Consider the following 24,935-nt stretch of genomic DNA (forward strand, 5'->3'; position numbering starts at 1 on the left):
GCGATTCCTATTTTTTGTTGGAAAAAAGTAGTGAAAATCTCACCTCGTCCAGCCCATTTCAAAAAATATTTGCAACTTTACAATTTACTTTATTTATATTCTTATAAAACGTCCTGAGTATTTGAACAGTTTAAAGTACTTGTTTAAAGAAAATAATTTTTGAAATTTAGCGAAAATCGCTTTTTCTTCAAAATAACACAAAAACTATTAATGTTACATAAAATTTTGTAGATTACAAAATAGTAGGGTTTTCTTTTCTGAAAATTTTGGCGTTTTATTTTTTTGTAAAGTAAAAATTGAGTAAGATATGGCCGTTTAAATTTTGGGTGCATTCGCGCAAAGTACCTTTTTTGAGCCCTTTTAGCATGAACCTTATTAAAAATAAGATCTGAAAACATTTATTTAGATGAGCTCTTAAAAAACCTACAAAATGCTTGATTGCATAAAAACAAAGTGAGTTATGGGGAAGAAACTAAAATCACATTTTTGTAGGAATTAGAACATATACATTAGTATATTGATAAATAAACTTACTGGGTATATTTTAGGCTTAGTTGAACTGTGACTTATATACAGGGTGTCCTACGAGTAACCCAAAAAAACTTCTCAGGAGGTTTCCTCTCATCAAAATAATGAAAACCGTTCATATAAACGTATGTCCGGAAACGATGACGATGACTAGTGAACTATGGCAAGCGAAAGATTTCGCCAAATTTTGTGGAAAAGAACTGAAATAAAGCAAAACTGGTGTTTTTATGGTGCAAAGATAGTTGTTACATTTATCGTATTTTATGTAAAATGAAACTTAAAATTGAATAAAATACGTCCCAGACTTGCAAGATCACCCATATTTGAGACATCAGGCAACAAATGCTAAATTAGGTCTTGTAAAACCTGATTTGTTTAGATTTGAAGTAAATTAATTTCATTAAATACGCTAACTTTTTAACCAAAATTATATATTAACCATTTATAAGGACTACTTAACCAAAATTATATATTAATCATTTATAAAGACTACTTAACCAAAATTATATATTAATCATTTATAAGGACTACTTAACCAAAATTATATATTAATCATTTATAAAGACTACTTAACCAAAATTATATATTAATCATTTATAAAGACAACTAATAGAAAAACCGCAGCTTAGACATCATATGTTAGCTCGTGCAAACAGTTTGAGATTTAAATGAGCACATAAAGAGGGTTTATTTACAACCACAGTTGTGGCTGGGGAATCAAAGTATAAACCCAGTTGATTGAGGGTGGCCCAATATTAAAAAGGAGAATTGCAAATCCATTAAAACTCCCAATCAACCTGCACCAGAAGAGTTACAAAGAATGATATTTTGTAGTTGCAAAAGAGAGTGCGGTTCAGGTGTGGCTGCCTGAGGGTAGGTACGGTTATTCTGCAATTCAGCATGTGTAACATGTAATGGAGATAACACGAAGAGGTAGACGAGAGTGAGCAGGAATATTAATTATTTATATTTATTTTTTCTAATAATAACATTATTTATATTTACTTTTTATAATAATAAAAGTTGTTCGAATGTTTCAAATACATTTAAAGGCGAATTCAATCAATCATTCATCCAAATCTAAAATTAAAAATATTTCTAATAGAGGTAGTTTTCATCCTTGAAAAATCAAAAGCAACCCCGGGCACAGAGTTAACTTTACAGTACCGTAGAGAGTAAGTAAAACCTAAATCTAAATTTTCATACAATTGGGTTTTCCGGTTACTTATACTTAATAACAATTTCGATATAATGTTTTAAGGATAACCATCATAAAGATTAATTTTAGGGGTTGAAACTGTTTAATAAAGTTTCATTGTCTATCGCCGTCAATTTAACGTATTTACAGATGATTACACGTTCGAAACTATTATTTTATGAATTTTTTCGAATGGGTAGTTTTCACCCCTAATAAATAAAAATCAACCCCCAGCACAAGGTCAACTTTGAAGTAGAGGATTAATAGAACCTAAGTTCAAATTTTTATGCAAATATATACTGTTTAATCAGTTAAATAACCGCTTCATTACATGTTTACTATTTTTTTAAATGATTTCTGTTATAAGGGGTGGCTGTTAAGGGCCGAAACTGATTAATGAATCATAAATGATATTTATAATTTTCAATTGACATTAATTTAACTGATATAAATATGAGTTTTACCACCATAAACGGTGATAGCTGACTACTTCGTTCATGGAAGTATATCCACGCCGCTGTCTGTTACCATCAAACCACGCTGCTCTATGTCCAGGTCCTCTACATTTTGGCAAACAACCTTTTCAACAGCTTTCTTCATGGATTCGGTGCACACCCTTAACTGAACCAAACAAAATCTGATTGTACGTTGCAAAATTGGAAGGCTTATGAAAGTTCATGAACCTGCAAAGACCTCTCTAGTTTCTTGTCCGATACAATCGATCTCAGGGCATACACGAACCACACATTTACATCCTTTATAGTACTATAGTACTATTATTTTCTATTGGAAACTCAGATATAGGACAACCATCCTTAGATGATTTAACAAGACAGTTAGTTCATTTTAGATTCAAATTACATGCTAATCCTATTCGGATTAGTTGTAAAAAGCCTGTACTGAATATAACATATAGAATACTAACATCTGACAGAATACCCAGTACCAGACAGTCTGCTAGCCAACGCTAATTTTATTTAAGAATTATTAATAATTATTATTTAATTAATTATTTTAGAATTTAACCATTATTTATTAACATGTGCACTATATGAATGTAAAGTTTGAGAACAAAGTAAAAATCAAATAGTCTATGTAGCGTGCGACTTGCAAAATCGGTTGAAAACCAGTTTGTATGATAGTAGAAAAATATTTTTATAGGTTATGTTATATACCATTGAAAATGCAAGACACCAAACTATACAAATCCATTAAAACCTAAAATTTATATTTTTCAAATCTTTAATGCCTGCTTTCCTTAACTATTGAATCAAAATCACACCAAATATTTCCACGAACTTATCGCAAGGAAACCAGGATACTAAGATTGCACTTTTAACACCGGATCAAATAATATAATCATAAATATCTAATTGAAAACTGGTTTAAATTTGATATTTGTATGTACATTCGATTAGTGTTAATTTAATTTCCTTTCCAGCTTAAAATGGGTACTTATTTCATGAATTGAATTACCATAAAGGGAACTGAATTCCCACGAACATACTACGGTTACTAAGAGAGAAGTCTCTGATGGTTTGTCACCTAAAAAAACTCGGCAGTGTTGTTATTGTTGTAGATAGCAGTAGCATTGTGGATTCGGAGCAGTAAAGACGAAGGACAAGAACAATCGACCTCCCCGAGGCGTGAAGGTGGCTTGATGAGTCCGAGACAAAACAACACGCCTAGACATGCGACACGAATCACCGTGGCCAGCTGCTGTTGTAACATTGTGTCGCACGGTCTATCCAGAAGTTATCATTATCAACAACCTGGAGCCTGGAACTTTCAGGAATTTCTCAACGTAGAAGAAGCAGTGTATCCACTGGAGTGGAGAGCCACTCCAACAGTTTAAGAAAAATCCTTGCAAACATCTTTAGACTAATAACATAACATACTTTCATTTTATAATACCTCTAATAGTCACAAATATATTGATCTAGGAGTGATCAAAATTAATGTGAAGAGCAAGACAAAAACATCCAGACAAGTCGAGTATAATATGGTATCCTTCAACGTATTGGAAGAACAATGAGGAGCATTAACAATTTCAACCCTCAAATCATTCCCCCCTTCCACCATATTGACACGATTCAATTCTTAAAATATACCATTGTAATAGTTCTTTTACATTAATGTTAAAAGCATGTATAATGGAAGAAAGATTTGCATTTGAAAATGGCTGGATCATAACTTTTAGTAACAATATTAGTAATTCTTTGATCACTGAATAATCTGTTCTGAGCCCTCACTTAAAAACGGTTACAGATTCACATAGTGTGAATGTAGAAAACATCTATTTTCAAAGACGTGTAATACATCGCATGATTTACTTTACCATTTACAACTTTGAACAGAAAACCAAAGAACATTCATTTTAGAATAAGAATTTGTTGGTTTCACAAGTTTATTTTTTATGAGAAATCATCTAGTTTTTTTGTTTTGGTCCGCCATTTTGAAAACGGTTAAATATTATAACAAAATAATTCCACCTAAGTTTTGTTTTAATTAGCAGTTCAAAAATACCTACAATGTGTTACAAGTTGTAACATAAAATATAAAATTTGGAGCTATACTTGTTACAAATTGTAATACAAAATATAACATTTCGAAATTTGTGGATAAAATCTGTTGAATATGCTTTAAATAGATTCCCTGTATTTTATTTCGGGGGGAGAGAGTTATCGTATTTCATTGTTATAGCTCCGAACGTATCCCCGAAATACGTTTACGACCCCTTAAAAATTGGACCCCTCTGTATATATGCGACAGACCCAGTGAGCGAGGAGGGGGGGAGGACGCACGTCTCGAATCGTGAAGTTTATTACAATAAGCAATTTAGAGTAGTCATAATTCGGATAACTCCAACATTTAATTAATTGATTGCTGAAAAAATTTAATGTGAACATGTCGATATGAACGTAATTGAATATTATACCATTTTTATGTAAATGTAAATCTGTAACATACACTCGTCTGCTTGTCTAATATAATTCGATTCGAAGGTATTCCCAGAGGAAACGAGTCTCCTATAAGATAAGGGAAGTAAATATTGGTTCATGTTATATCGTGGCAAGATAGTAAGTAGATAGGGGCACGCGTTCATGGAGTAAAACACGATAGTGTTTTCTTAAGTGACGGAACACCTCTCTAACTTTGGTTACGCAAAAAATTAACAATTTCTCAATGTTGTGGTCCATATATCCGAAACTTCATGCATATTTCATATACAGTATCAGGAATATATTCATCTGTCACCTCTCATGAAAAACGGTGATCAAAAAACTTGGTCGAGAGTCACCACAACACTTTTGGAGTTTACAACAATTCATTGAGTTTATATGTTTATGGACCAAGGCATTAATGTTACACTCTTCTTTGATTATGTCCATTATGCTCATCCTTCATTGATATTTCCTTTTAAACTACGTACTCGAAAGCGTGTAAGTTTTGAACAACTTGTAAATTCAGAGAAATCATGAACACATTGTGGAAAGCAAATATTAATTTTTATCACCAATACCGTTGTTACCGGCTACAATGTAAACAATCCAATATTTACTACGGTGATGCTACGTGTAATGAGTCTCTCTAGGTTATGCTGATCTTAAATCATGTAACACGATTACTTTGATACGTGCGGTAAACTGTGCTAACGAAACTCAATTACTCTTCAGATGAAAAGACAACACGATCTGCGGTAACCACACAATATTTACTACGGAGATGCTACGTTTAATGAGTCTCTCTAGGTTATGCTGATCTTAAATCATGTAACACGATTACTTTGATACGTGCGGTAAACTGTGCTAACGAAACTCAATTACTCTTCAGATGAAAAGACAACACGATCTGCGGTAACCACACAATATTTACTACGGAGATGCTACGTTTAATGAGTCTCTCTAGGTTATGCTGATCTTAAATCATGTAACACGATTACTTTGATACGTGCGGTAAACTGTGCTAACGAAACTCAATTACTCTTCAGATGAAAAGACAACACGATCTGCGGTAACCACACAATATTTACTACGGAGATGCTACGTGTAATGAGTCTCTCTAGGTTATGCTGATCTTAAATCATGTAACACGATTACTTTGATACGTGCGGTAAACTGTGCTAACGAAACTCAATTACTCTTCAGATGAAAAGACAACACGATCTGCGGTAACCACACAATATTTACTACGGAGATGCTACGTGTAATGAGTCTCTCTAGGTTATGCTGATCTTAAATCATGTAACACGATTACTTTGATACGTGCGGTAAACTGTGCTAACGAAACTCAATTACTCTTCAGATGAAAAGACAACACGATCTGCGGTAACCACACAATATTTACTACGGAGATGCTACGTGTAATGAGTCTCTCTAGGTTATGCTGATCTTAAATCATGTAACACGATTACTTTGATACGTGCGGTAAACTGTGCTAACGAAACTCAATTACTCTTCAGATGAAAAGACAACACGATCTGCGGTAACCACACAATATTTACTACGGAGATGCTACGTTTAATGAGTCTCTCTAGGTTATGCTGATCTTAAATCATGTAACACGATTACTTTGATACGTGCGGTAAACTGTGCTAACGAAACTCAATTACTCTTCAGATGAAAAGACAACACGATCTGCGGTAACCACACAATATTTACTACGGAGATGCTACGTGTAATGTCTCTCTAGGTTATGCTGATCTTAAATCATGTAACACGATTACTTTGATACGTGCGGTAAACTGTGCTAACGAAACTCAATTACTCTTCAGATGAAAAGACAACACGATCTGCGGTAACCACACAATATTTACTACGGAGATGCTACGTTTAATGAGTCTCTGGGTTATGCTGATCTTAAATCATGTAACACGATTACTTTGATACGTGCGGTAAACTGTGCTAACGAAACTCAATTACTCTTCAGATGAAAAGACAACACGATCTGCGGTAACCACACAATATTTACTACGGAGATGCTACGTGTAATGTCTCTCTGGGTTATGCTGATCTTAAATCATGTAACACGATTACTTTGATACGTGCGGTAAACTGTGATAACGAAACTCAATTACTCTTTAGATGAAAAGACAACACGATGTGCGGTAACCACATGACACAATATTTCGGCCTCGTATAATAACCCCTACACCGCAGCGTTACCATGGCAACGCTAGATGCTGCGACTCCCCTGAGATTAGCTAAAGGAGACGACGAGGCGTGAAGCCACATCTGAGTCTCTTGCTAGTTTGTGTAGGCAACCTGCAAGTACGGAAGAGTATGGTGTATTGGTATATCCTGATCTTCGTGTTATGAAACAGCCCGTCTGCAGTTTATCTATTGTCAATTTCCGCTCCATGTCCTCATTTCTCTTACAGTCTTCAAAATTATTCCATGAACTAAGTTGTCAGATATAAATAAGAAAAATATGTTACATAAAGTATAGTTCTTTCTTATTCAGTTTTTCGTTTGTGTTTTAAAGAAAAATTATGTATTTAAATTTAATACAATAATAAACCTCAAACTTTATAAAAACCGTTATATCCGTGGGGAAAGATACTATAGTTGATGTCTTTTTTTTCATTTTTAGAAAAATATCATATCAGATTTAAAAAGAGAAGTGATACAAAATTACCAAATGTAATAAATAAAAAACAGAAGAACTAAGACGTACACTCCAGCTATAACATATTCTAAGTTTGCCCTTGATATGGTATAAGCGGAGTACCTAGAGGATACTGATACTCCTTAAGTTACACTGTATTAGCCATTTAGCGCTGTTAAGGTTAAACTCGCATAGTTAGATACTTCACGCTTGCACTTGATATGCTATAATAACTGGAGTATTATCTGGAGGATAATGATAACTCTTGCAACATTGTATTAGAATCATTATATTATACATTTTACACACATTGTATACAATCACATTTTATTAGCCATGTTAGCGCTCTTACGGTTAAACTCGTTTACTCCAGTTAGTTAGATACTTCACGTTTACAATAATTGATATGGTATAAATGGAGCATTACCTGGAGGATACTGATACTCTTAAGTTACACTGTATTAGCCATTTAGCGCTCTGAAGGGTAAAATTTAAACTCCAGCTAGTTAGATAGTGTAAGTTTACTCTTGATATGCTATAAGTGGAGTACCTGAGTACCTGGTACATACATACTGTTAGTTACATAATGTAAGTTAAACCACACACTCTACTCTCACAAAACGGTAAGTCGTCATGGCACGGATGAGTGAACTTGTCAACATGACAGAGAGTGACGTTGTCAGTTTTGTCTCCCGCAGTTTGTTTGTGCTCAATTAACATAATAGCAACGTGGCTCTACTTTGAGTGCCGTGAAGTCGGCGTCATAATCACATTGTCATCGTTCTCACTCTATTGTTCTATACAGCTCGGAGGCTATGATTATTCAACAATAGAGTCAAATAATAGAATACCTACCAGAAATAATGTGGTTGTTTGTTTGCAACATAAAGAACATAATTGGTGTTTGATTACAATATCAAACGAAATACGATGCTTGAGTCAGTACTGTTATACTAATTTAAAAATTAAGTTTTACGCTTATGGAACCACCAAATATTCAAGTTACCCAGTTCATCATTTACGTTGTACGTAACTATTTAGTAAGTTTTAAAAATGTCTGAATTCAAAGCATAGAATATAATATCTGGGTTGACGCACGTCAATGAGGTAGTAAGTTGTCATCGGAAGTGAGTGACATACAGCAGGTCAATGTTTGCCGGAGCGGAGTGTACAAGGACAGGTCCATTAATTAGCAATTTACCACATCTCAATCATCCGCGCCGGCTCAGCTTGACAGATGGACGAGACAACAAAAACATGAAGGCCCACACACACGGTTCTCACCACTACCGGCCAATTACCAGTAAGAATTCTGTAGGTCTAAATGTGTCACATTTTAATCAAGGGAAACCCCAGTATGACGCAATAGCACATTCAGAGTTTGAGTTTGGAGGTTCAAACCCTTCCAGTCATGTTTCATGGCGAAGCGGATACATAGAAAGTTAATATAATAATAATAGTTAATAATATGTTAACATTTAAAGTATATTATCTAAACAGACAATGCAAGATGGTAAATTTAAATGGATGTCTAATTTCATTTCTAGAGATTTATATGACATCCGTATTCATATTTATAATGTGAAATGGCCCCAGGCCAATAAGAGCCAAAATTACGACTACCCTGACTGATTATAACACGATTCTGTGAGTTAACCTGTACCGCACCGCGTTATTACCGTTGCAGAACTGAACAGATGTGTTTAGTTTTACGGTTGGATGAAAGTAAATCGTGCAAAATTTATCACTCATATCATTGTCTGCTTGAAGTACAGTTTTATTACAGATAGAAGTCGATTTGTAAGAACCCTGAGAAAACACAGAAAAACAACCCAGAGAAGAACCTTGAGAAAAACCCAGAGAAGAAACTTGAGAAGGACCCAGAGAGGGACCTAGAAATAAATTTGACTCCAACGCAGATTGGATGGTATTCATTATAATTTTGTAAAGCTTCATATTAAATATGTAAAGCTAATGTATAATTTGGGGGCAAGATATTAGGGATTAGGTGAATTTTCCAGTGTGGTGAGTAAGTAATTGAAAAGCAGTCATATAAGAATAGTTGAAGTAAATACGTTCACAACAAGGTCACGGTATCTATCACAACATAGCAGATAGAGGCGTAATTTTTACGCTTTATTAAGTAGTTGTCGATGACGCATCCCCGTGGTAGAAGAAGTTTTTTTTATTTGTGTACTCTTTTTGTGAATCAATTTGACACATTTTACAATATTTTAATCAATCATATTTTTCTATTGTCCTGTAAGTTTAATACATAATATTCAAAAATATAAGAGTTCGATCCATTCTCTCCTTCTCAGGATAAGAGGTAATCCCTCCCCCCGCCAGAGGCTCAAATCGTCGTTACGCCACTGTTAATGGGGGTCGGGGGATTTCAGCCTACATGATTCGTGCAAATTATGACAGTTGTGAGTCAGATGATTGTCGGTGAGTCATGATTCAACACGCCAGCCGTCAACCCCTTACCGGTATAACCCCTTACTTGTTACACACGCTTTACGAACTGGCCTTCAGTCCGGAGTGTCTACTGTATGTATTCTAGATCGTTTTTAAAATTTCAACTACTACGTTAGGTAGTTGGGGAGATACATAAAAAGGTCATTTAAAATGAACCAATGAATCTGAGAATCGCTTTTAAATAACAGAAGTAACCTTAATCAGGTGTATAAAACATACAAGATCGTCAAATCTTTTTTTTTCTTCCTGCATGAAGGAATTGGGTATGATTTCAAAAGCTGTTGCGCAACGGTTGTAATTTTCCAGGTAGCTAACACCTATTACTTCACAAAAAAAGCGTTGCAGAGTTGAATATTTTTACAATTCATTATAAATAAAAGAATCAAGGACGCCAACTAGGCGCGTTAACCTTTATTCAATTACGATAATGTGTGTGTGTGAGAGAGAGAGAGATCAGTCTCCGGAAGAGTGAGCTGTGAGGCCTTTGTATAGGAAATGGGTATAATCAACCAGCCGTTATGGATGGACGACAAACACAATACTAATGACATTTTGTTAAACTAATATTTGTAAAGGTTTTTTTGCTACAAACCCGTAAAATGTTATGTTTCAAAATCACTAGCACGAAAGATTTTAACTTTATATGTAAGTACATAATTCTTTCATGCTGATATTTATTTAATTGATAGATTTACATTAAGGTTTTGAAATAACCCAATAACAGTTATATATAGAATTATGTGAGGGCAATTATCTGCTTAACAATTGATTAGTATAAAAAGTGTCAAATTATTTTTAATTTAGAATTGAAACAAAGTTAGCATTTCTCTTTTACACCATCTACAGTACAGCATTATTTGTACAAACTGTTATACGTTATGTATTATCTATTCGAATTGACGGAGAGCAAAGATTTAGTGATAATTTTATATATAAGCTAAATCACATATAATCTTATAGGTATATGAAATAACGCCTATTTATAATTTGGAAGGATGGTGTTAGGGATTTAGTGAATTTTACTATGTGGTAAGTAGGTGATTGAAAAAGAGTCATATTTAAACATATAAATGTTACGATCAAATATTATCACGTTGAAATTGTCTTTAAATTTCTACATTTGGCCATAATTTATTGAGACAATGTCTGCTCATCATGCCATTCGAATTTCAGAAAACGTTTGGAAATTTTTCTCTTAACTCTGGAAACGTTACAAGTTTATTACCGACAACACCGATCGTCCTTGCTAAACCTGACTATCTAGGCTGGGCTGTTAACCGGCCAGACCCCAGTTTTGGAATACTTCAATTCAGCATATGTTTTTCACAGTATATATATCAAGCTAAAACAATATTACTCAAGAAAATGTTCATAAAATCGAAGTCTCGAACGAAAAATTGTGATATTGCTGTAGTTGACACTTTATAGCAACAGTTTCTGAATTATCGTTCGATTGAAAACAGTTGTTACTGTTCCAAAGTCTTATATAACTTGGAAGTTAATTGTTTATTAGGCCTTCTTGTTTGGCAATTAGCACTTCTCACGAGATCGTTCTTGAGCAGCGAGACGAACAGGTTGCAGTACACCCAGCCAAGTCACAGAGCACCAAATATCACCTAGCATGTAGTAACTAATCTTGGTGAATGATGTCCCATTACTTGTCAATTTCACGGACGTGTAAGTTGACCGCCCAGCCTTCACCCCGCCGTGCCGAGCCGCGCCGCGCCATAGTCCCGACACCAGTAATTGTGGGGTCACAACCGGAGTCACGGGCGACCTCATAAGTATGACGTCATTCGGCTGTACCATTCTACACTTCACACTTCCAATAGCACTCACATTTAACCAATAAGTTCCAGGTAGGCCTGTACTTCAGCTCAATTATTTCCCACCGGATTTCTATCTAAGGTTAAAAAACGCCGAGGTCGAAAATGGTAAAAATGTTTATGTAATATAAGATGTAGTGTAAGATCAATTTAGGTTCGAAACGTAAAAACATATTTTAAAATGCATGTTGTAGAAACTGAGTGGGTAAACATTTATTACTGGTAAAGTTGAATTCGCTGTTAAGGTCTATATTAGCTTTATTATATATTAATGTAATGAAAATAACTAAAACCCTTTAAATTAAAACTTTTTTATTACATACACGTGTTTCGGTTTTTAACCATCTTCAGTGTTAATGTACACTGAAGATGGTTAAAAACCGAAACACGTGTATGTAATAAAAAGTTTTAATTTAAAGGGTTTTAGTTATTTTCATTACATTAATATAAATAGATAACCCTATAAGTGGAGTTAATAACATAGCTTTATTATATATATAATCGTATATTAGTTATTACTTGTGTGTATTTAGTTAAATTACTAAAGAGCTCAAAACTATAAATTATCTGTAATTTTATTAGAATAAAAGCATTATACCATATTAATAGAAACAATTGGTTTAGTTCAGTGGTTACGAGGTGAATAAAAAGCGAATAACAATTAACTGTTTACTTTGACCTTTCATTTACTGGTGGTCAATGTCCAACAGTATCAATAAAAAAATGAAAATGATAAGTTCTGTATTTATACAGGCAAACTTAGGAGGGCCGCATGGCCCTTTCTTACACTTAACCTGCGACTGTATCAGACAGTGTAGCAATGGCATTCTTGCTACTTGATGTAACTGGCATAAGAGATTTGGAATACAACAGTTCGGATTTAATTCGTTCTCGATACACCTTATCTGGGACATGTAACGAATAGTTTTAGCCGCATAAAAATGATTAAACTTGAATCGAAATGAAGTACGAGTATTTGTCTCTAATAAGAAGAGTTATAAATTAGTAAAGCGTAAACTATTTTTTTCATATTACAACTTTGATAAGCGTTGTAAATTAGGTAGCTGTGAGTCGAAATAAACTATTTGTATATATTAAATTAGTAACATTTTTAATTTCAATGGGTTTTTTTTTGGGGGGGGGGAGGTGTTAACACGTGAACATGTGAACCCTAAAACCTTCATTTCTAATTCAATCAGCGCAGTGTTTAAGTCTTGAAGTGGTGTAAAATAAAACAACTTCATTCATAACTTAGAATTTGTATTTAGTGACAGTACTGAGGGAAAAGGAAATTATAATGGAACAAAATAGAATCAGTTAGGATTTCAACAAATAGTTATTTAGAATTTAGAAGAGGACTAAGGGCTTTAATGGAAAATTAGAAGTTGTTTTATATTTACTGTTCCCATGTAAGACCCTAATGAGGAGGAGGGGGTTATTAAATGAAGGGCTTCGTATTCACAGAGCTCGGTGACCTTGGGTTACGCAAGAAGTGTAAGAAATGCAGTTGGATAAAGTTAGCACAAACCATAAAACTAAACTAATGTTTGGGTCGTTGGGCCAACGATCGGTGGAGTAATCGAACCAGACCCACCATAACGAGTACCCACAACCACATTGAGCTGCGGTCTACTAGGCAAGCAGAATCCTGTATAAATGATAACTTACAACTTAATGTAAGGTTCAACTAAACAGGAACTACTAAACTTAGAACACAATAACAACCTCCAATAATGACAAATAGGTCCCCATTGTTCTCCGTTAATGGGGCTTTTAACTGGCAAGATTAAACTGCACAGTTTGTTTTGTTTGGTGCAGGCGTGGCGAATTTGGATTACTCACAATTACTTTAAGCCACAATTCGTTTCAGCTCGCCAAGACTTGTTGCATTACAACGCTGCTGTTTTTAAATGTTTTGTTAAAATTGGCTTAACTGGATTCGAAATTCTTTTAGATTACATTAACAGAAAATGTCGAAAACTAAACGCCATTTGATATGGACGGTGTTCTCCTTCCAATATTTCTCACGATGTCATCCAAGGTTCCACTCTATAACAACTCAACTTCTTTCAAGATAATTCATCTCTCAAGAATTGAATCTTAGGTTAATTATAAACGATTAATTAAATGGGTCCAAATTAAAGTGTTCAAATAATTTGGCTTCATATGCAATTTAATTTTACTAGCCAAATTGATGCTATTTACAGATGTGATATACCAACTGGAACAGTTTTCAAACTTAAAGTATAAGTACAAATTCAAATAACTTATCCTTTTTATTACTTTTTTCTTTCAGGAGCTATGTTTTTAACAGCAATTTTAAAATTTAATTTGTGGGGAAAGATACAAGTGCAGATTAGTTGACTTGATTGTCAAAGTTAGCAAGACCAAACCATTATGCTGATCAGAACTTTGATGTGATCATTGTCAAGATGATCCTTAATAACCCAGTAGAAAATTTTCTCGCTAGAATAATTCAATTTGCACCAGGACGTTTGGAACTAAATAGGTGCTCACCTATTTTATAGGATTTCTGTTTCATTCAAGCGAACAGAACTCGTATGTGATCATGTAGGCTCAATTTTTAGACTTAGATTTTTATAGCCTTAATTCCTACTGAGGAATTAAGGCTAGAAAAACTAAAGAAGAATTAAAATACTGATTTTAATTCTTCTTTAGTTTTTCTAATTAGAATTTAATGTTAATTATATGAACTTTATATAGGAATTATACAACCGATTTATTCCTAATTTTTTATATATCACTTGTATAGCGCTTGCCGTAAAATAAATATTAGTAAAATCAAACCATGTACACATTTTAACTAGATCTCTCTGTAACATGCAACTGAAATGTCTTAATATTATATGAAAAGTTCAGCTTGTACAAGACTTGGATTCTGAATGTTTGATATTTAGTTAAAACATGTATTGCCTGTGTAAAAGATATATTAATCACTATAAATCATGCAAAATTAATTTACATTGATATTTATTACAATTTTCGACGTCATCCACGTTCTGTCATTAGTTTAAATTTTTTCTATGACATCCAAAATCCTTATGACTTTAAATTTCACCCCTCCCTTGTATTACGTATTATTTATGCAAGTATACACACAGAGTTGATTCAGTGTACACATCGAGTGCGTACTTGACCGAGAACCAAAACAAATATCAACAAAAACCTGCCATCACTCTTCAAACAAAACCGTCGTTAAAAATAGAACTGGTTCTGACAATGCCATCCATATATAACAGGAGATATGCAGAGTTGGTAATGATAGCTGATATTGTCTCAAGATTTACGGATCATTGGTGAGACATGATTTATGAACCTATTTCTAAAGTTATATCCTTCTATTCGTTCTTCTCGTCGTAGTAGGAGTCATGGCCTTGAGAATTGGATGATCAGAGTTCTAGGAACGGCTCTTGAGGTGATAGGCAACTCTCAAGAGAAAGCCCTATTTAGTTATCCACATATAACATTAATGTGGAATTAAAAAGGACTGTTTTAAGGAACAATTTTTGATTTCTACACAGTACGGTAAGCCCATAACAGGCTGTAGAAAATCCCGTATTAGAAATTACATCATGGCACTTAATTTTAAAACCCAAATTTTGTATATGAGTAGTGTTTTAATCGTAAATACAAGAACAGAAATGGTAACAATTTAGTAAAGCCGTCTTTTTGAATTTCCATTCCGTTTTTATTAGCCCAAAATACAAAGATTGTTATTAAATCATTTAAATGCTAGTATTTATTAAATATAAGTTCTTAAGCCTATGCTACATGTGCCCTGAATATCTTTATATTTTAATTTTTTTATCGTTCCGTGACAATTATTGTTAATATTATTATTTAACAAACCAAAAAAGTGCCGATTACATAAATTTATGATCACACAATTAACTTATTCTACAACTATTATTTCAAAATTACTATTTTACTTGAATAAATACTATAGAAAATATTCTATAAATAGCAATAATATTAACAATATTATTATCTAGAGATATTTGACCTTCGCTGTGAAGAGCCTTCATCAGTCAAAAGATGTTAACCGAAACTGTCACTAATACTTACCTGATTATACAAATGAGTAAGAGTTTGGCACGGGTGCATTGTGATTGGGTGAAGCTTAACCATTCAACAACTATTACGACCAAACAGCGATCAATACTGACTGCTAGCTGTTTGATAATATAATTTAGTATTATATCAAATATTGGGGTCAACCTAAGATGACTTTTTCCGCTATTTCTGATGTTATTTTCTTATTTCTTTTGCGCTTAAAAATAGGTCTATTATACAGTGTGTTTAAAATTTATGCATACTGAAGGGACATTGGAAACTATAAAAGATACAGCAAAGATTAAATGGAGAAAGTTGTGCGTAATAACAAGACCAATAAATCATTGTGGTTAATTATTGGTTACGACGTTCACTCGCTGCTCTAAAAAACTGTTTTTCCATTATGGGTATTAACAAGAGAGCTGTGACAGTTTGAAAATTTTGAACAAAAACAGTTTTATGAGAGCAGCGAGTGAACGACGCGAAGCAACCAGTAATTAACTTAACCACATTGATTTCTTGGTTGATTTCTTTCATTATTAGCGCTCAACTTTGTCCATTTAATCTTTTCTGTACCTCCCAAGTTTCCAAGGTCTTTTCAGTGTGCATAAAACGTTTAACACAATGTACTTACATGTTTTATGACATAATTGATAAAAATAAAATATTGATAAATAGCCATTAGATATGTGTCTTAATATGTACGAGTAAAAAAACTAATCCACATAATGTTAAAGATGTACATTGTACATCTAAGACGACACAAATAGGGTATACTGTTAGACCATCCTGCAATTATTTAAAATGTAATCTCAAGCATATATTGTTAACTTTGGTTCCGGTATATTTTTGCCAAGGTATTTTGAGTCCCAATAATAAAAAAGTTTTGTATGACTATAGAATTTGAACACGAGGTAAAATATTACCACAGCTACCAAGGACTTCCCTTCGGTCAATTTGTGAATGTTTGCAATGTACAGAACAATATTGCAATCACAATGAAATAATATAACATAAACGTCTCGAAACAACAGCAACGTAACTAGTCGTTTACGACCAAAAATATAATAAAGAAACGTTAGTGTTTTCACAAAAAGCAAACTGAAAAATATTCATAGTTAGCTTCATAAAGTTAGTTACTCTTGGGAGCACAAAGAAAAATAAACTTCTGTCACAGAGCACAGAGATTTCATTTAGAGAAAATAAATACGTTCTAGTTTTTTATGTACTTTCCCGGTTGGTTGTATATTTCCACGCTAGTTGTTCGACTAACTTATTCAATTACTGATCTATATAGTAAAACTTACTATATTTTTAATTTGAAAGCTGTGTAAGTTTGATCACGAACATAAAAATATATTTTTCCATACATGTAATCAATTAATTTTGTAATCAATTACATACATGTAATCAATTAATAAAATATACCCATGGGTATTGTAATATGGTAATTGTAGGCTAATCAAAACAGATGTTTTTATGAATCAAAAGATAAACGAAACGTCGCGTCGACTGGTGGCTTTTCGTGTTCAACAGGAACGACAATAATTATAATAATAAACAAAACTACAACAATGCTTAGCCAAAACAGACATCAGGTGAAGAGGTGTATGCACTGAATAAAAATGTATTTAAAAAATGGCGGGAAAATACAATTAATACTCAGTGCTCCACCCACCTTTGCTAGTTCGGGTGTCACTGTGATGCTTAATCCCGTGCAGTGCCATTGCTCGGGTTCATTCTTTTCAGTCGGGACTTTATGCTGTTCGTGTACCAGCTAGATATTACTTAATGGTAGTCCATTGCCAGATTTTTAGTACAGTTTTTAATGTATAGGAGGTTTTTACACCTGAAGAAGACAATAAATTTCTATCCTCGAAACATATTGCTATACATTTTTGTAACATATAACAATGGTAAATGACCGAAATCCTTCTATTCTTACAATTGAGCAGCTAACATGGGTTGTAAACTACTTCACTGTATTCTCCGTGAGTAAGTAAGAAGTCACTTGGCGATGTGTGGAAAACCGACAAACCGGTATGAATAATGGTGTAAGTATAGCGTTTACACATATCTTTTTTACGACTGCACACTAGTGTAATACGACAGTACAAATGGTAACAAATATTGTCAGCTTTCCAGGTACAATATCAATACATTGCTTGTGTAGTCACGGACTGTTTTATGACGCAAATGTTTTGCTCTTTCAGATATGTTTTACGATATAGATAGAAAAGGGAAGATTGCTAGTTGTTCTGACGAATTTCCCAGGTTTTACATTCGAAAGGTTAAATTGCAGTAAAATTAATTATAATGTTGGGGTTTCTGTCTATGACAACGCCATTTCAGCGGAGCCACTACACGTTTTTACGTGAAAACGGTTAAACATAATTTTAAAATATTTATTGATCTCCCTGGAAATAGGGCCCATGACACCTCGATCACTATGGTAAAGATGTAAATAATTCAATAATGACAAGATAAAGTATTCTGAGGTTTCATTACATGCATTGGTCTTATATAATTTACACTTTCAATTTTATCAAATACTGTACCGCTAGTGAGAAACAGTAACAGTATTATGCATTCTATATTTTGTTTGTTATTAATACAATAATACAGAACACATAATAGATAGGCAGATAACAAAAGCCGAACGCGAAAGTAATATAGAAACAATCAAAGTCAATGTCTCGAAATATGGTCTAAGGACAATCACTGTCAGTCACAATCAGATCGATTAGGTGATGCCGTCTGTCGTTTAAAGATATTGGAATCATATCTCTCCATTTCAGTAACTCACTGAAAGCAATTGCAATATTTTGTTTTATTGTAATTTTTGCCAGATGAATTATTATCACATTATAGGAAAATCACGATATTGAGATACAATGTTTTAAATTCTTTTAGATTAACTTAACAATTTCTATTCTGTGAATTAACCACTCATATTGCACAAATAGGAGTTGAACATAAACCTATTTCATATATGTTTATGTCACTACTACTACTACTATATGTTTATGTTTCTTTAATATCAATGCCAAATTGATTTCCTCAGAATGTGGTCCCTGTTGTGAACTGGAATTCTTTACCAATTTCATCCGATATTCCATACTTCACAGATAAAAATCCTTCTTTAATCCGTAGTAATCAATTTCACTATCATTATGAAACTATAGAGAAGGCGCGAGAGTGTAGCAAGGAAAACATTTGGGAGGGGGTTAAGACGACGTATGCTCCCATAGTGAACAGAAGGCAAGTGCAGTCAACCGCTCATTCCCAACTTTGTTCCTTAAGAAGTTCTTGACCCGTTTCTTTTTTGAGAACTCAGCAGTATATGTCAGTAATATTGAATTATTTAATAATAGGGCTAGGTTTATTTTAACCTAGTTTCTAATTGTGTTCGGTTAGTTATTTACCTGAAGAAGATATCAGATTGCAGATTTCGAAATGTAGTGTTGCTGATGTTTTGTATCACTGAACGACGGAAAATGTCCGGAAAATCCTGTTTCCTTCACAAACTTTAAAAACACACCTCAAACAAAGAATTGTGTGTATGCTATAGAGCGTTCCCCCGCTTTTTGGAACAATATTCTACCGTAAGTCTAATGTACAACAACCTTGAACTTATCATCTCCTTACAGAATATCCATGCCAACTTTGGTTACGCCTCGTTAAGAATTACGAGCGCAATACAGAGGCACATAAAACAAAGATGAGGCGTGCAATGCCATAATGCCGTAAGTACCATTTTGAGCTAAATACGTTATATGTAATACAGAGCAGAAATGTGTTGTTCGCGCTGCTTATGTTATGACCTTTTTAAACTATTGTACAATCTCAATGTTGTAACTCTCAAGTTCCAATGCAAAAGTTTTACACTGTAGTGACATATTGGTTATATTTTTAATTTTAAGATTTTGTTACAAACAACTGCTCTTGTAATATGTAGAGGTGCTGTAAAAGGTTTTTCGTTTTCACAACCTTCAAACTTTTTGTTTTATGGCACAAAGTAGAATTTTACTATCTATAAGTTACGGCAATGTTAACATTTGTTTCTAACTCAACATATAAATTGTGTAAAAGAACATGGACACACAATAAGTTTTAAGTTTTTACCCACCATAAATTTTAATTCTTTTGGCAATAAACGTTATGGCACTGAACGCTTCAGACATCAATAAGTAAATAAACGGATACTTAAACACAGTGCAATAGATCGATTAGAAAAATATCTCTGTTAAAAAAAAAAACTTTGTACAAACGATTTTTAACAGCCAAGTCTTGCAATAGTAACAAAGAAAACAAAGTTCAGTCATGCAGCGAGGATGCAAATTTGTTATACACACAATCGTTACATAAATAGCAACCGTTTCCTACCAAAGCGAAAGGAAGAATGGCAGACATGAGTCCGATAGCACCGGTTAACTGGAAACGAGCAAAACAGAGTAATTGATAATATTGTAGTACTACATTAATGACATTTCAACATTTATGGCATAAATGTGAGTGTGCCTAATTAGAAACACTCTACACTAGAATATTGTCAAGCTCCTAGATAAACTGACGATGAAATTATATTACCAAATGTTTTCTAGAAAGAATAAGGTGTAATTATTACAATAACTCTAATTTATGTACTCCAACATTTAACCCCCTTTTTCCCGGCGAAGTTTAGAGTTTTGCTATGTATATTGAAAACTTCTATACTGCTAAATTCTATCTAGAAAGATTTTGTATCTATATCTAGATTAATCTATACTTAAATCAAATTTAACATTCCTCCAACGCTTTGCCTGCTGAGCAATAAACTTGAAAATTTACTCACCTCATAAAATGTATTTGTTCGACCTCATTACCAAACACATTTATAATTGAAAATTAACGAATCACCAGTAACCCCCAAAATACCTCATTAATTTGTAATCCTCATAACAAATTTACGCAGAAATATTTGACATAATAACAAACTATACACACACAATTAAAAATTCTTCTAATAAAATATGTTTCAGTTGAATTTGTAGATGTTCTGTAATTTGAAGATATCTGTTTTTATAATTAGGAAGGTTCTGAAATGGATAAGCCTGCGTTTGTTGTTTCACAAGATCGTGTGATACGCACAAGTACGTGGATGCCTTGTATTCTTACTCATCTTTTTTATATAATTAATTATTGCTGTTTTTATTTATAAAATGATAGAAAGGTTAAGAGTATCGACACAACACAAAAAGTAAATTGGACAAATCAACTTAAAGATTTCTTCTATAATTTTAAAATTCTAAATATCTATAGAAGCACAATTTTTTATAGACTTGGGAAATATAATTATAAAGCGTGATGTGTTTTAAAATAAATCCTTCGCCACAAGTTTTAAATAAATGTATGCAATAGCTGTCGATTTGTTCGTTCCATGATAAAATGCTGCTAATACCAAAAATATTTTATAATGTGGATGACTTCATGTAATAACACATAAGTCTGGTGTAAAGTAACGCAATTAGATAGTAAAGCCTCTTACATTTTCTGATTGCTCCCAACTCTACATGTTGCAAACTTTTTTCATCTGGAGGTAAACTTATATTTACATACCGGGGGTACTGTAGCTGTAGAGTACTGTACTGTATATAATACGTATTATAAAACAATATAAACACATGGGGACTAAATCAAATGGGACAATATCAAAATTTTTGATAACCGTTTGGTTTCTTGGCAATTTTGAACTAGCTACAGCTGATTATGTTGAATATTAAGGTATTATATTAATTACTAGCTGTATCCCGCGGCTTCGCACGCTTTACGTAAGCTTTGCCCGTGTATGTGAACTTCTGGTTCAAGTGAATTATATTTCCAGTGCCGATGTCGAGTTTGCCTTGTTGCCAAGATCAAGAAAATCTGTGTATGTTTATAGCCATCATACACTTACATGTAATTTATTATAAAATGGTCTAACACTCATAATATATATATATATATATATATAATGTATATATATATTATATATATATATTAGTATATATATATATATTATATATATATATATATATATATATATATATATATATATATAGATAGATAGATAGATAACAGATATTTTAACAGAAACAATCGTTAAAACTATCTAGATAATTAATTTTGGAACTTTTACTGTCGCCACTTTTTTACTAGGCAAGATGTAGATGTAGGCTAAATTGTGTTTTTTTTGTTATGCATGCTAAACATAATTTTTTCGTGCTATTGTTTTTCAGTCATTTTTATTTTAGTCACTCGTATTTAAATGCTGTCTCCCACATAACAAGAACAAAATTTTGTGTGAAATAAATATATAACTTTAATTTTATAAATAATCCGGATACAAAACAAAAATATTATGTGTTTGCTAATTCGTTTTTTAAATTATAAGTATAGTATATTATTAGCCGGATAAATTCTTTATGTCATACAAAATTTGAAGTTCCTGCCTAAGAACGTCAATTTTACAAAAACTCGAAACTTTACAAAACCCCAAACTCTAGACACTACCATTTATTTATATAATCAAAAAAAGTGCTTTTTATTAAATGGTTTTTCGGACAGTTTTGAAAGTCTTTTGTTGTTCTAACAGTGGAATAAGGTAAGGGCGGACGTGTGATGCAATCGGTGTAGGGATTCGAGTTTCCTGCGAGTTTCATTTCTCTCATCTATGTCACCGACAAGGCCAGTTGCAGAAAGAACCTAGTTGTTGAGGCCAGCCACTATGATACCGACAATCAAGTACAGTTTTATACTTCTGTTGAGTACGACATTACATTATTATTAACTAATGTTTTAAAACATGGTACTCCCTAAGTGATTCACATATGAGGATTGTCAGTATCAACCACCATTGCCACTCCTGATCAATCGTTTTAGAGTGTAAGCAATTGCGCAGACTAATTGTTATAAAATTCCACGGACAAAATATTCTCTACGGCCGTTTAAAGATATAATGAGACGTTGAGATCCGACTGCAGTGAGACAGCCTTGAGACATAAGAACCATTTTAAACTGGTTCTTATATCTCAAGTAAGGGCGTAAACATTTTACGCCCTTACTTTTGATTAGACAATTATGCGAGGTGTCTCATTTTAAAGTTTTAATGCGCATCCAAACGCTTATTAGTTTTTCTTGTATACCTTTTGAGTATAAAACAATTATATACATTGATTTTTTCTGAATGACCAACTTTCTGATCAAACTTACGAAAAGGTATATAACGTTTGTATGCATATTAATTATAAAATAAGAAATAACTCTACGGCCATAAATGCGATCGTAAAAGTGTTTGAGGTTTAATATTGTTCTTATGGCGCTAAAATTAAGATGGCCGCCAGTACAAAGTTGTTTTTTTTTATTCCAAGTGTTCCGTAATGGCTTAAATGACAAGTAAGAATAGTTAAACAAATCGCTGTGTGGAAGAAACATTAATATGGATTTTACGTATGCACACTGATCCACAACCACTTTCCCTTGTGCGTCGCTATTTTCGTAAAGTATCATGTAAGACTGCGGATTATAACAAAGGATAATAACTTACAGCTCTTCTCACAACCAGTTAAATAGGTTTCATCTCTTTGATATAATCAGTTGATTGTATACATTATAGGTTTTCATTGTACACATAGAACGGTTGACGTGTAATAACTCGGCGACAAAGAACCAGTTCCGAGTGTTCTGAACTGGTTCACGATGTTGTGAACCAATTCCCCTCGCGTGCTGGACAGGTGTAGATGTAGAAACGTGAACGTAAACTGACGCCAACTTAACCAACACATATCGCTTAGGTTCTTTACTACGATCGTTTAACAGTGAGACCGTTGAGATCAACTCATTGATAATGCAACCAATTGCTTTCAGTTTACGAGCGATAACACTGCGATATGACCAGTACAAGAATATAAACCACACGCAAACCGAGTAACATGCCGAGTTACAGTACGTGCCAAATATAGAAAATATTGCTCCTATTTTTATATGGTGTTATTAAAGACAACATATTTCACGCCCTGGTTAATATATATACATAACAGTATATAGTCCTTATGTTTCAATAAACTCAGTTTGTTTTATATTTAAAAATTGTTATTTCACACTTATTTAAAAAAAGTATATCAGTCATATTTTTTTTTGAAATTTACTACTAATGTTCGATTTTAGCACTAATGTTTTTTTATTGTCTAGATTATGCATAATGTTTCATGCATATTTTAATATGATTTTAATTTGAGTTAAAGACAGCATTGGAATTTTCACATTGTATATGTATAACATAAATTACCGAAATGTATTATTAACAACTGAGTTATGTTTTACCAACAATATGTATTGGCCTGAACCGGTTCGGTATGAGGAGTAAGAAACACCGAATTTCAATAGAAGTATACGGTAAAGGAATGGCTATGTTTAGCCATATTACAATGTTAGCCTTTTTCGCAAAAATATGGGTGCGTGCGTACGCGCGCGCTCGTGTGTGTGTGTGTGTGTGTGTGTGTGTGTGTGTGTGTGTGTGTGTGTGTGTGTGTGTGTGTGTGTGTGTGTGTGTGTGTGTATGTGTGTGTATTTCATACCTTAAACACACGGTCCAGGCCAACCACTTTTTAAGATCCTGGATCCCTCAGACTTCCTTTTTCTCTAACAGCGCATGATTTCTTTCTCTTATATGTTACGTAATTATTTTTTAACACGTGGTTATTTTGTAAGACAACATAACCAACTAGAACCATGTTTGAGCAGAATCGAAAGTTTTACGCGAATCGTTATAATTCCTGTAAATGAAACCAAACCTGTAAAGTATCCTATATTTTGTTACATTTTCCGGGTTTTATACGGTCCTTATATATATAAGGTGCAAAACATGATACAATAAATTATCCGTATCATATCCTAAAGAATAATATTGAGCGATAACTGGGTTGTATGTTCGGGGTCGGGGAGGGTAACAAATTATGAAAATCCGTAAGTAAGGTGATGAGGTCAATGTGTGGAGATTCTGGTGTGACAGATGTGGGGCGCGATTGTGATCAAAGTGACAGCAGCCTCGCTGATCACTGATCACCGATCGCCGATCACTGTCACAGGAGCGGTGCCGCGGCCTACGGTGACGTGGCCTCTCATATTTTACCTTATATCGCTTGGCGACCGGCGGTTACGCGCTTCCAATATTGATGTTGCTTGCTGATAGCGATCACTGTCAGGGC

General features: G+C 33.5%; 1 protein-coding gene across 1 annotated transcript in view; it reads right to left on the reverse strand.

The window, feature by feature from the left end:
* The window catches only part of LOC124354899, an 84,595-nt gene that overhangs the window by 38,598 nt on the left and 21,062 nt on the right, over window positions 1-24,935 (reverse strand). The window contains exon 2 of the mRNA XM_046805696.1: window positions 20,098-20,145. Within this exon, the coding sequence (XP_046661652.1) occupies window positions 20,098-20,124 (27 nt within the window). The 5' untranslated portion in view covers window positions 20,125-20,145. The remainder of the gene's footprint in view (window positions 1-20,097; window positions 20,146-24,935) is intronic.

Source organism: Homalodisca vitripennis, chromosome 2 (assembly GCF_021130785.1).
Source record: "Homalodisca vitripennis isolate AUS2020 chromosome 2, UT_GWSS_2.1, whole genome shotgun sequence".
NCBI classification, from domain to species: Eukaryota; Metazoa; Arthropoda; class Insecta; order Hemiptera; family Cicadellidae; genus Homalodisca; species Homalodisca vitripennis.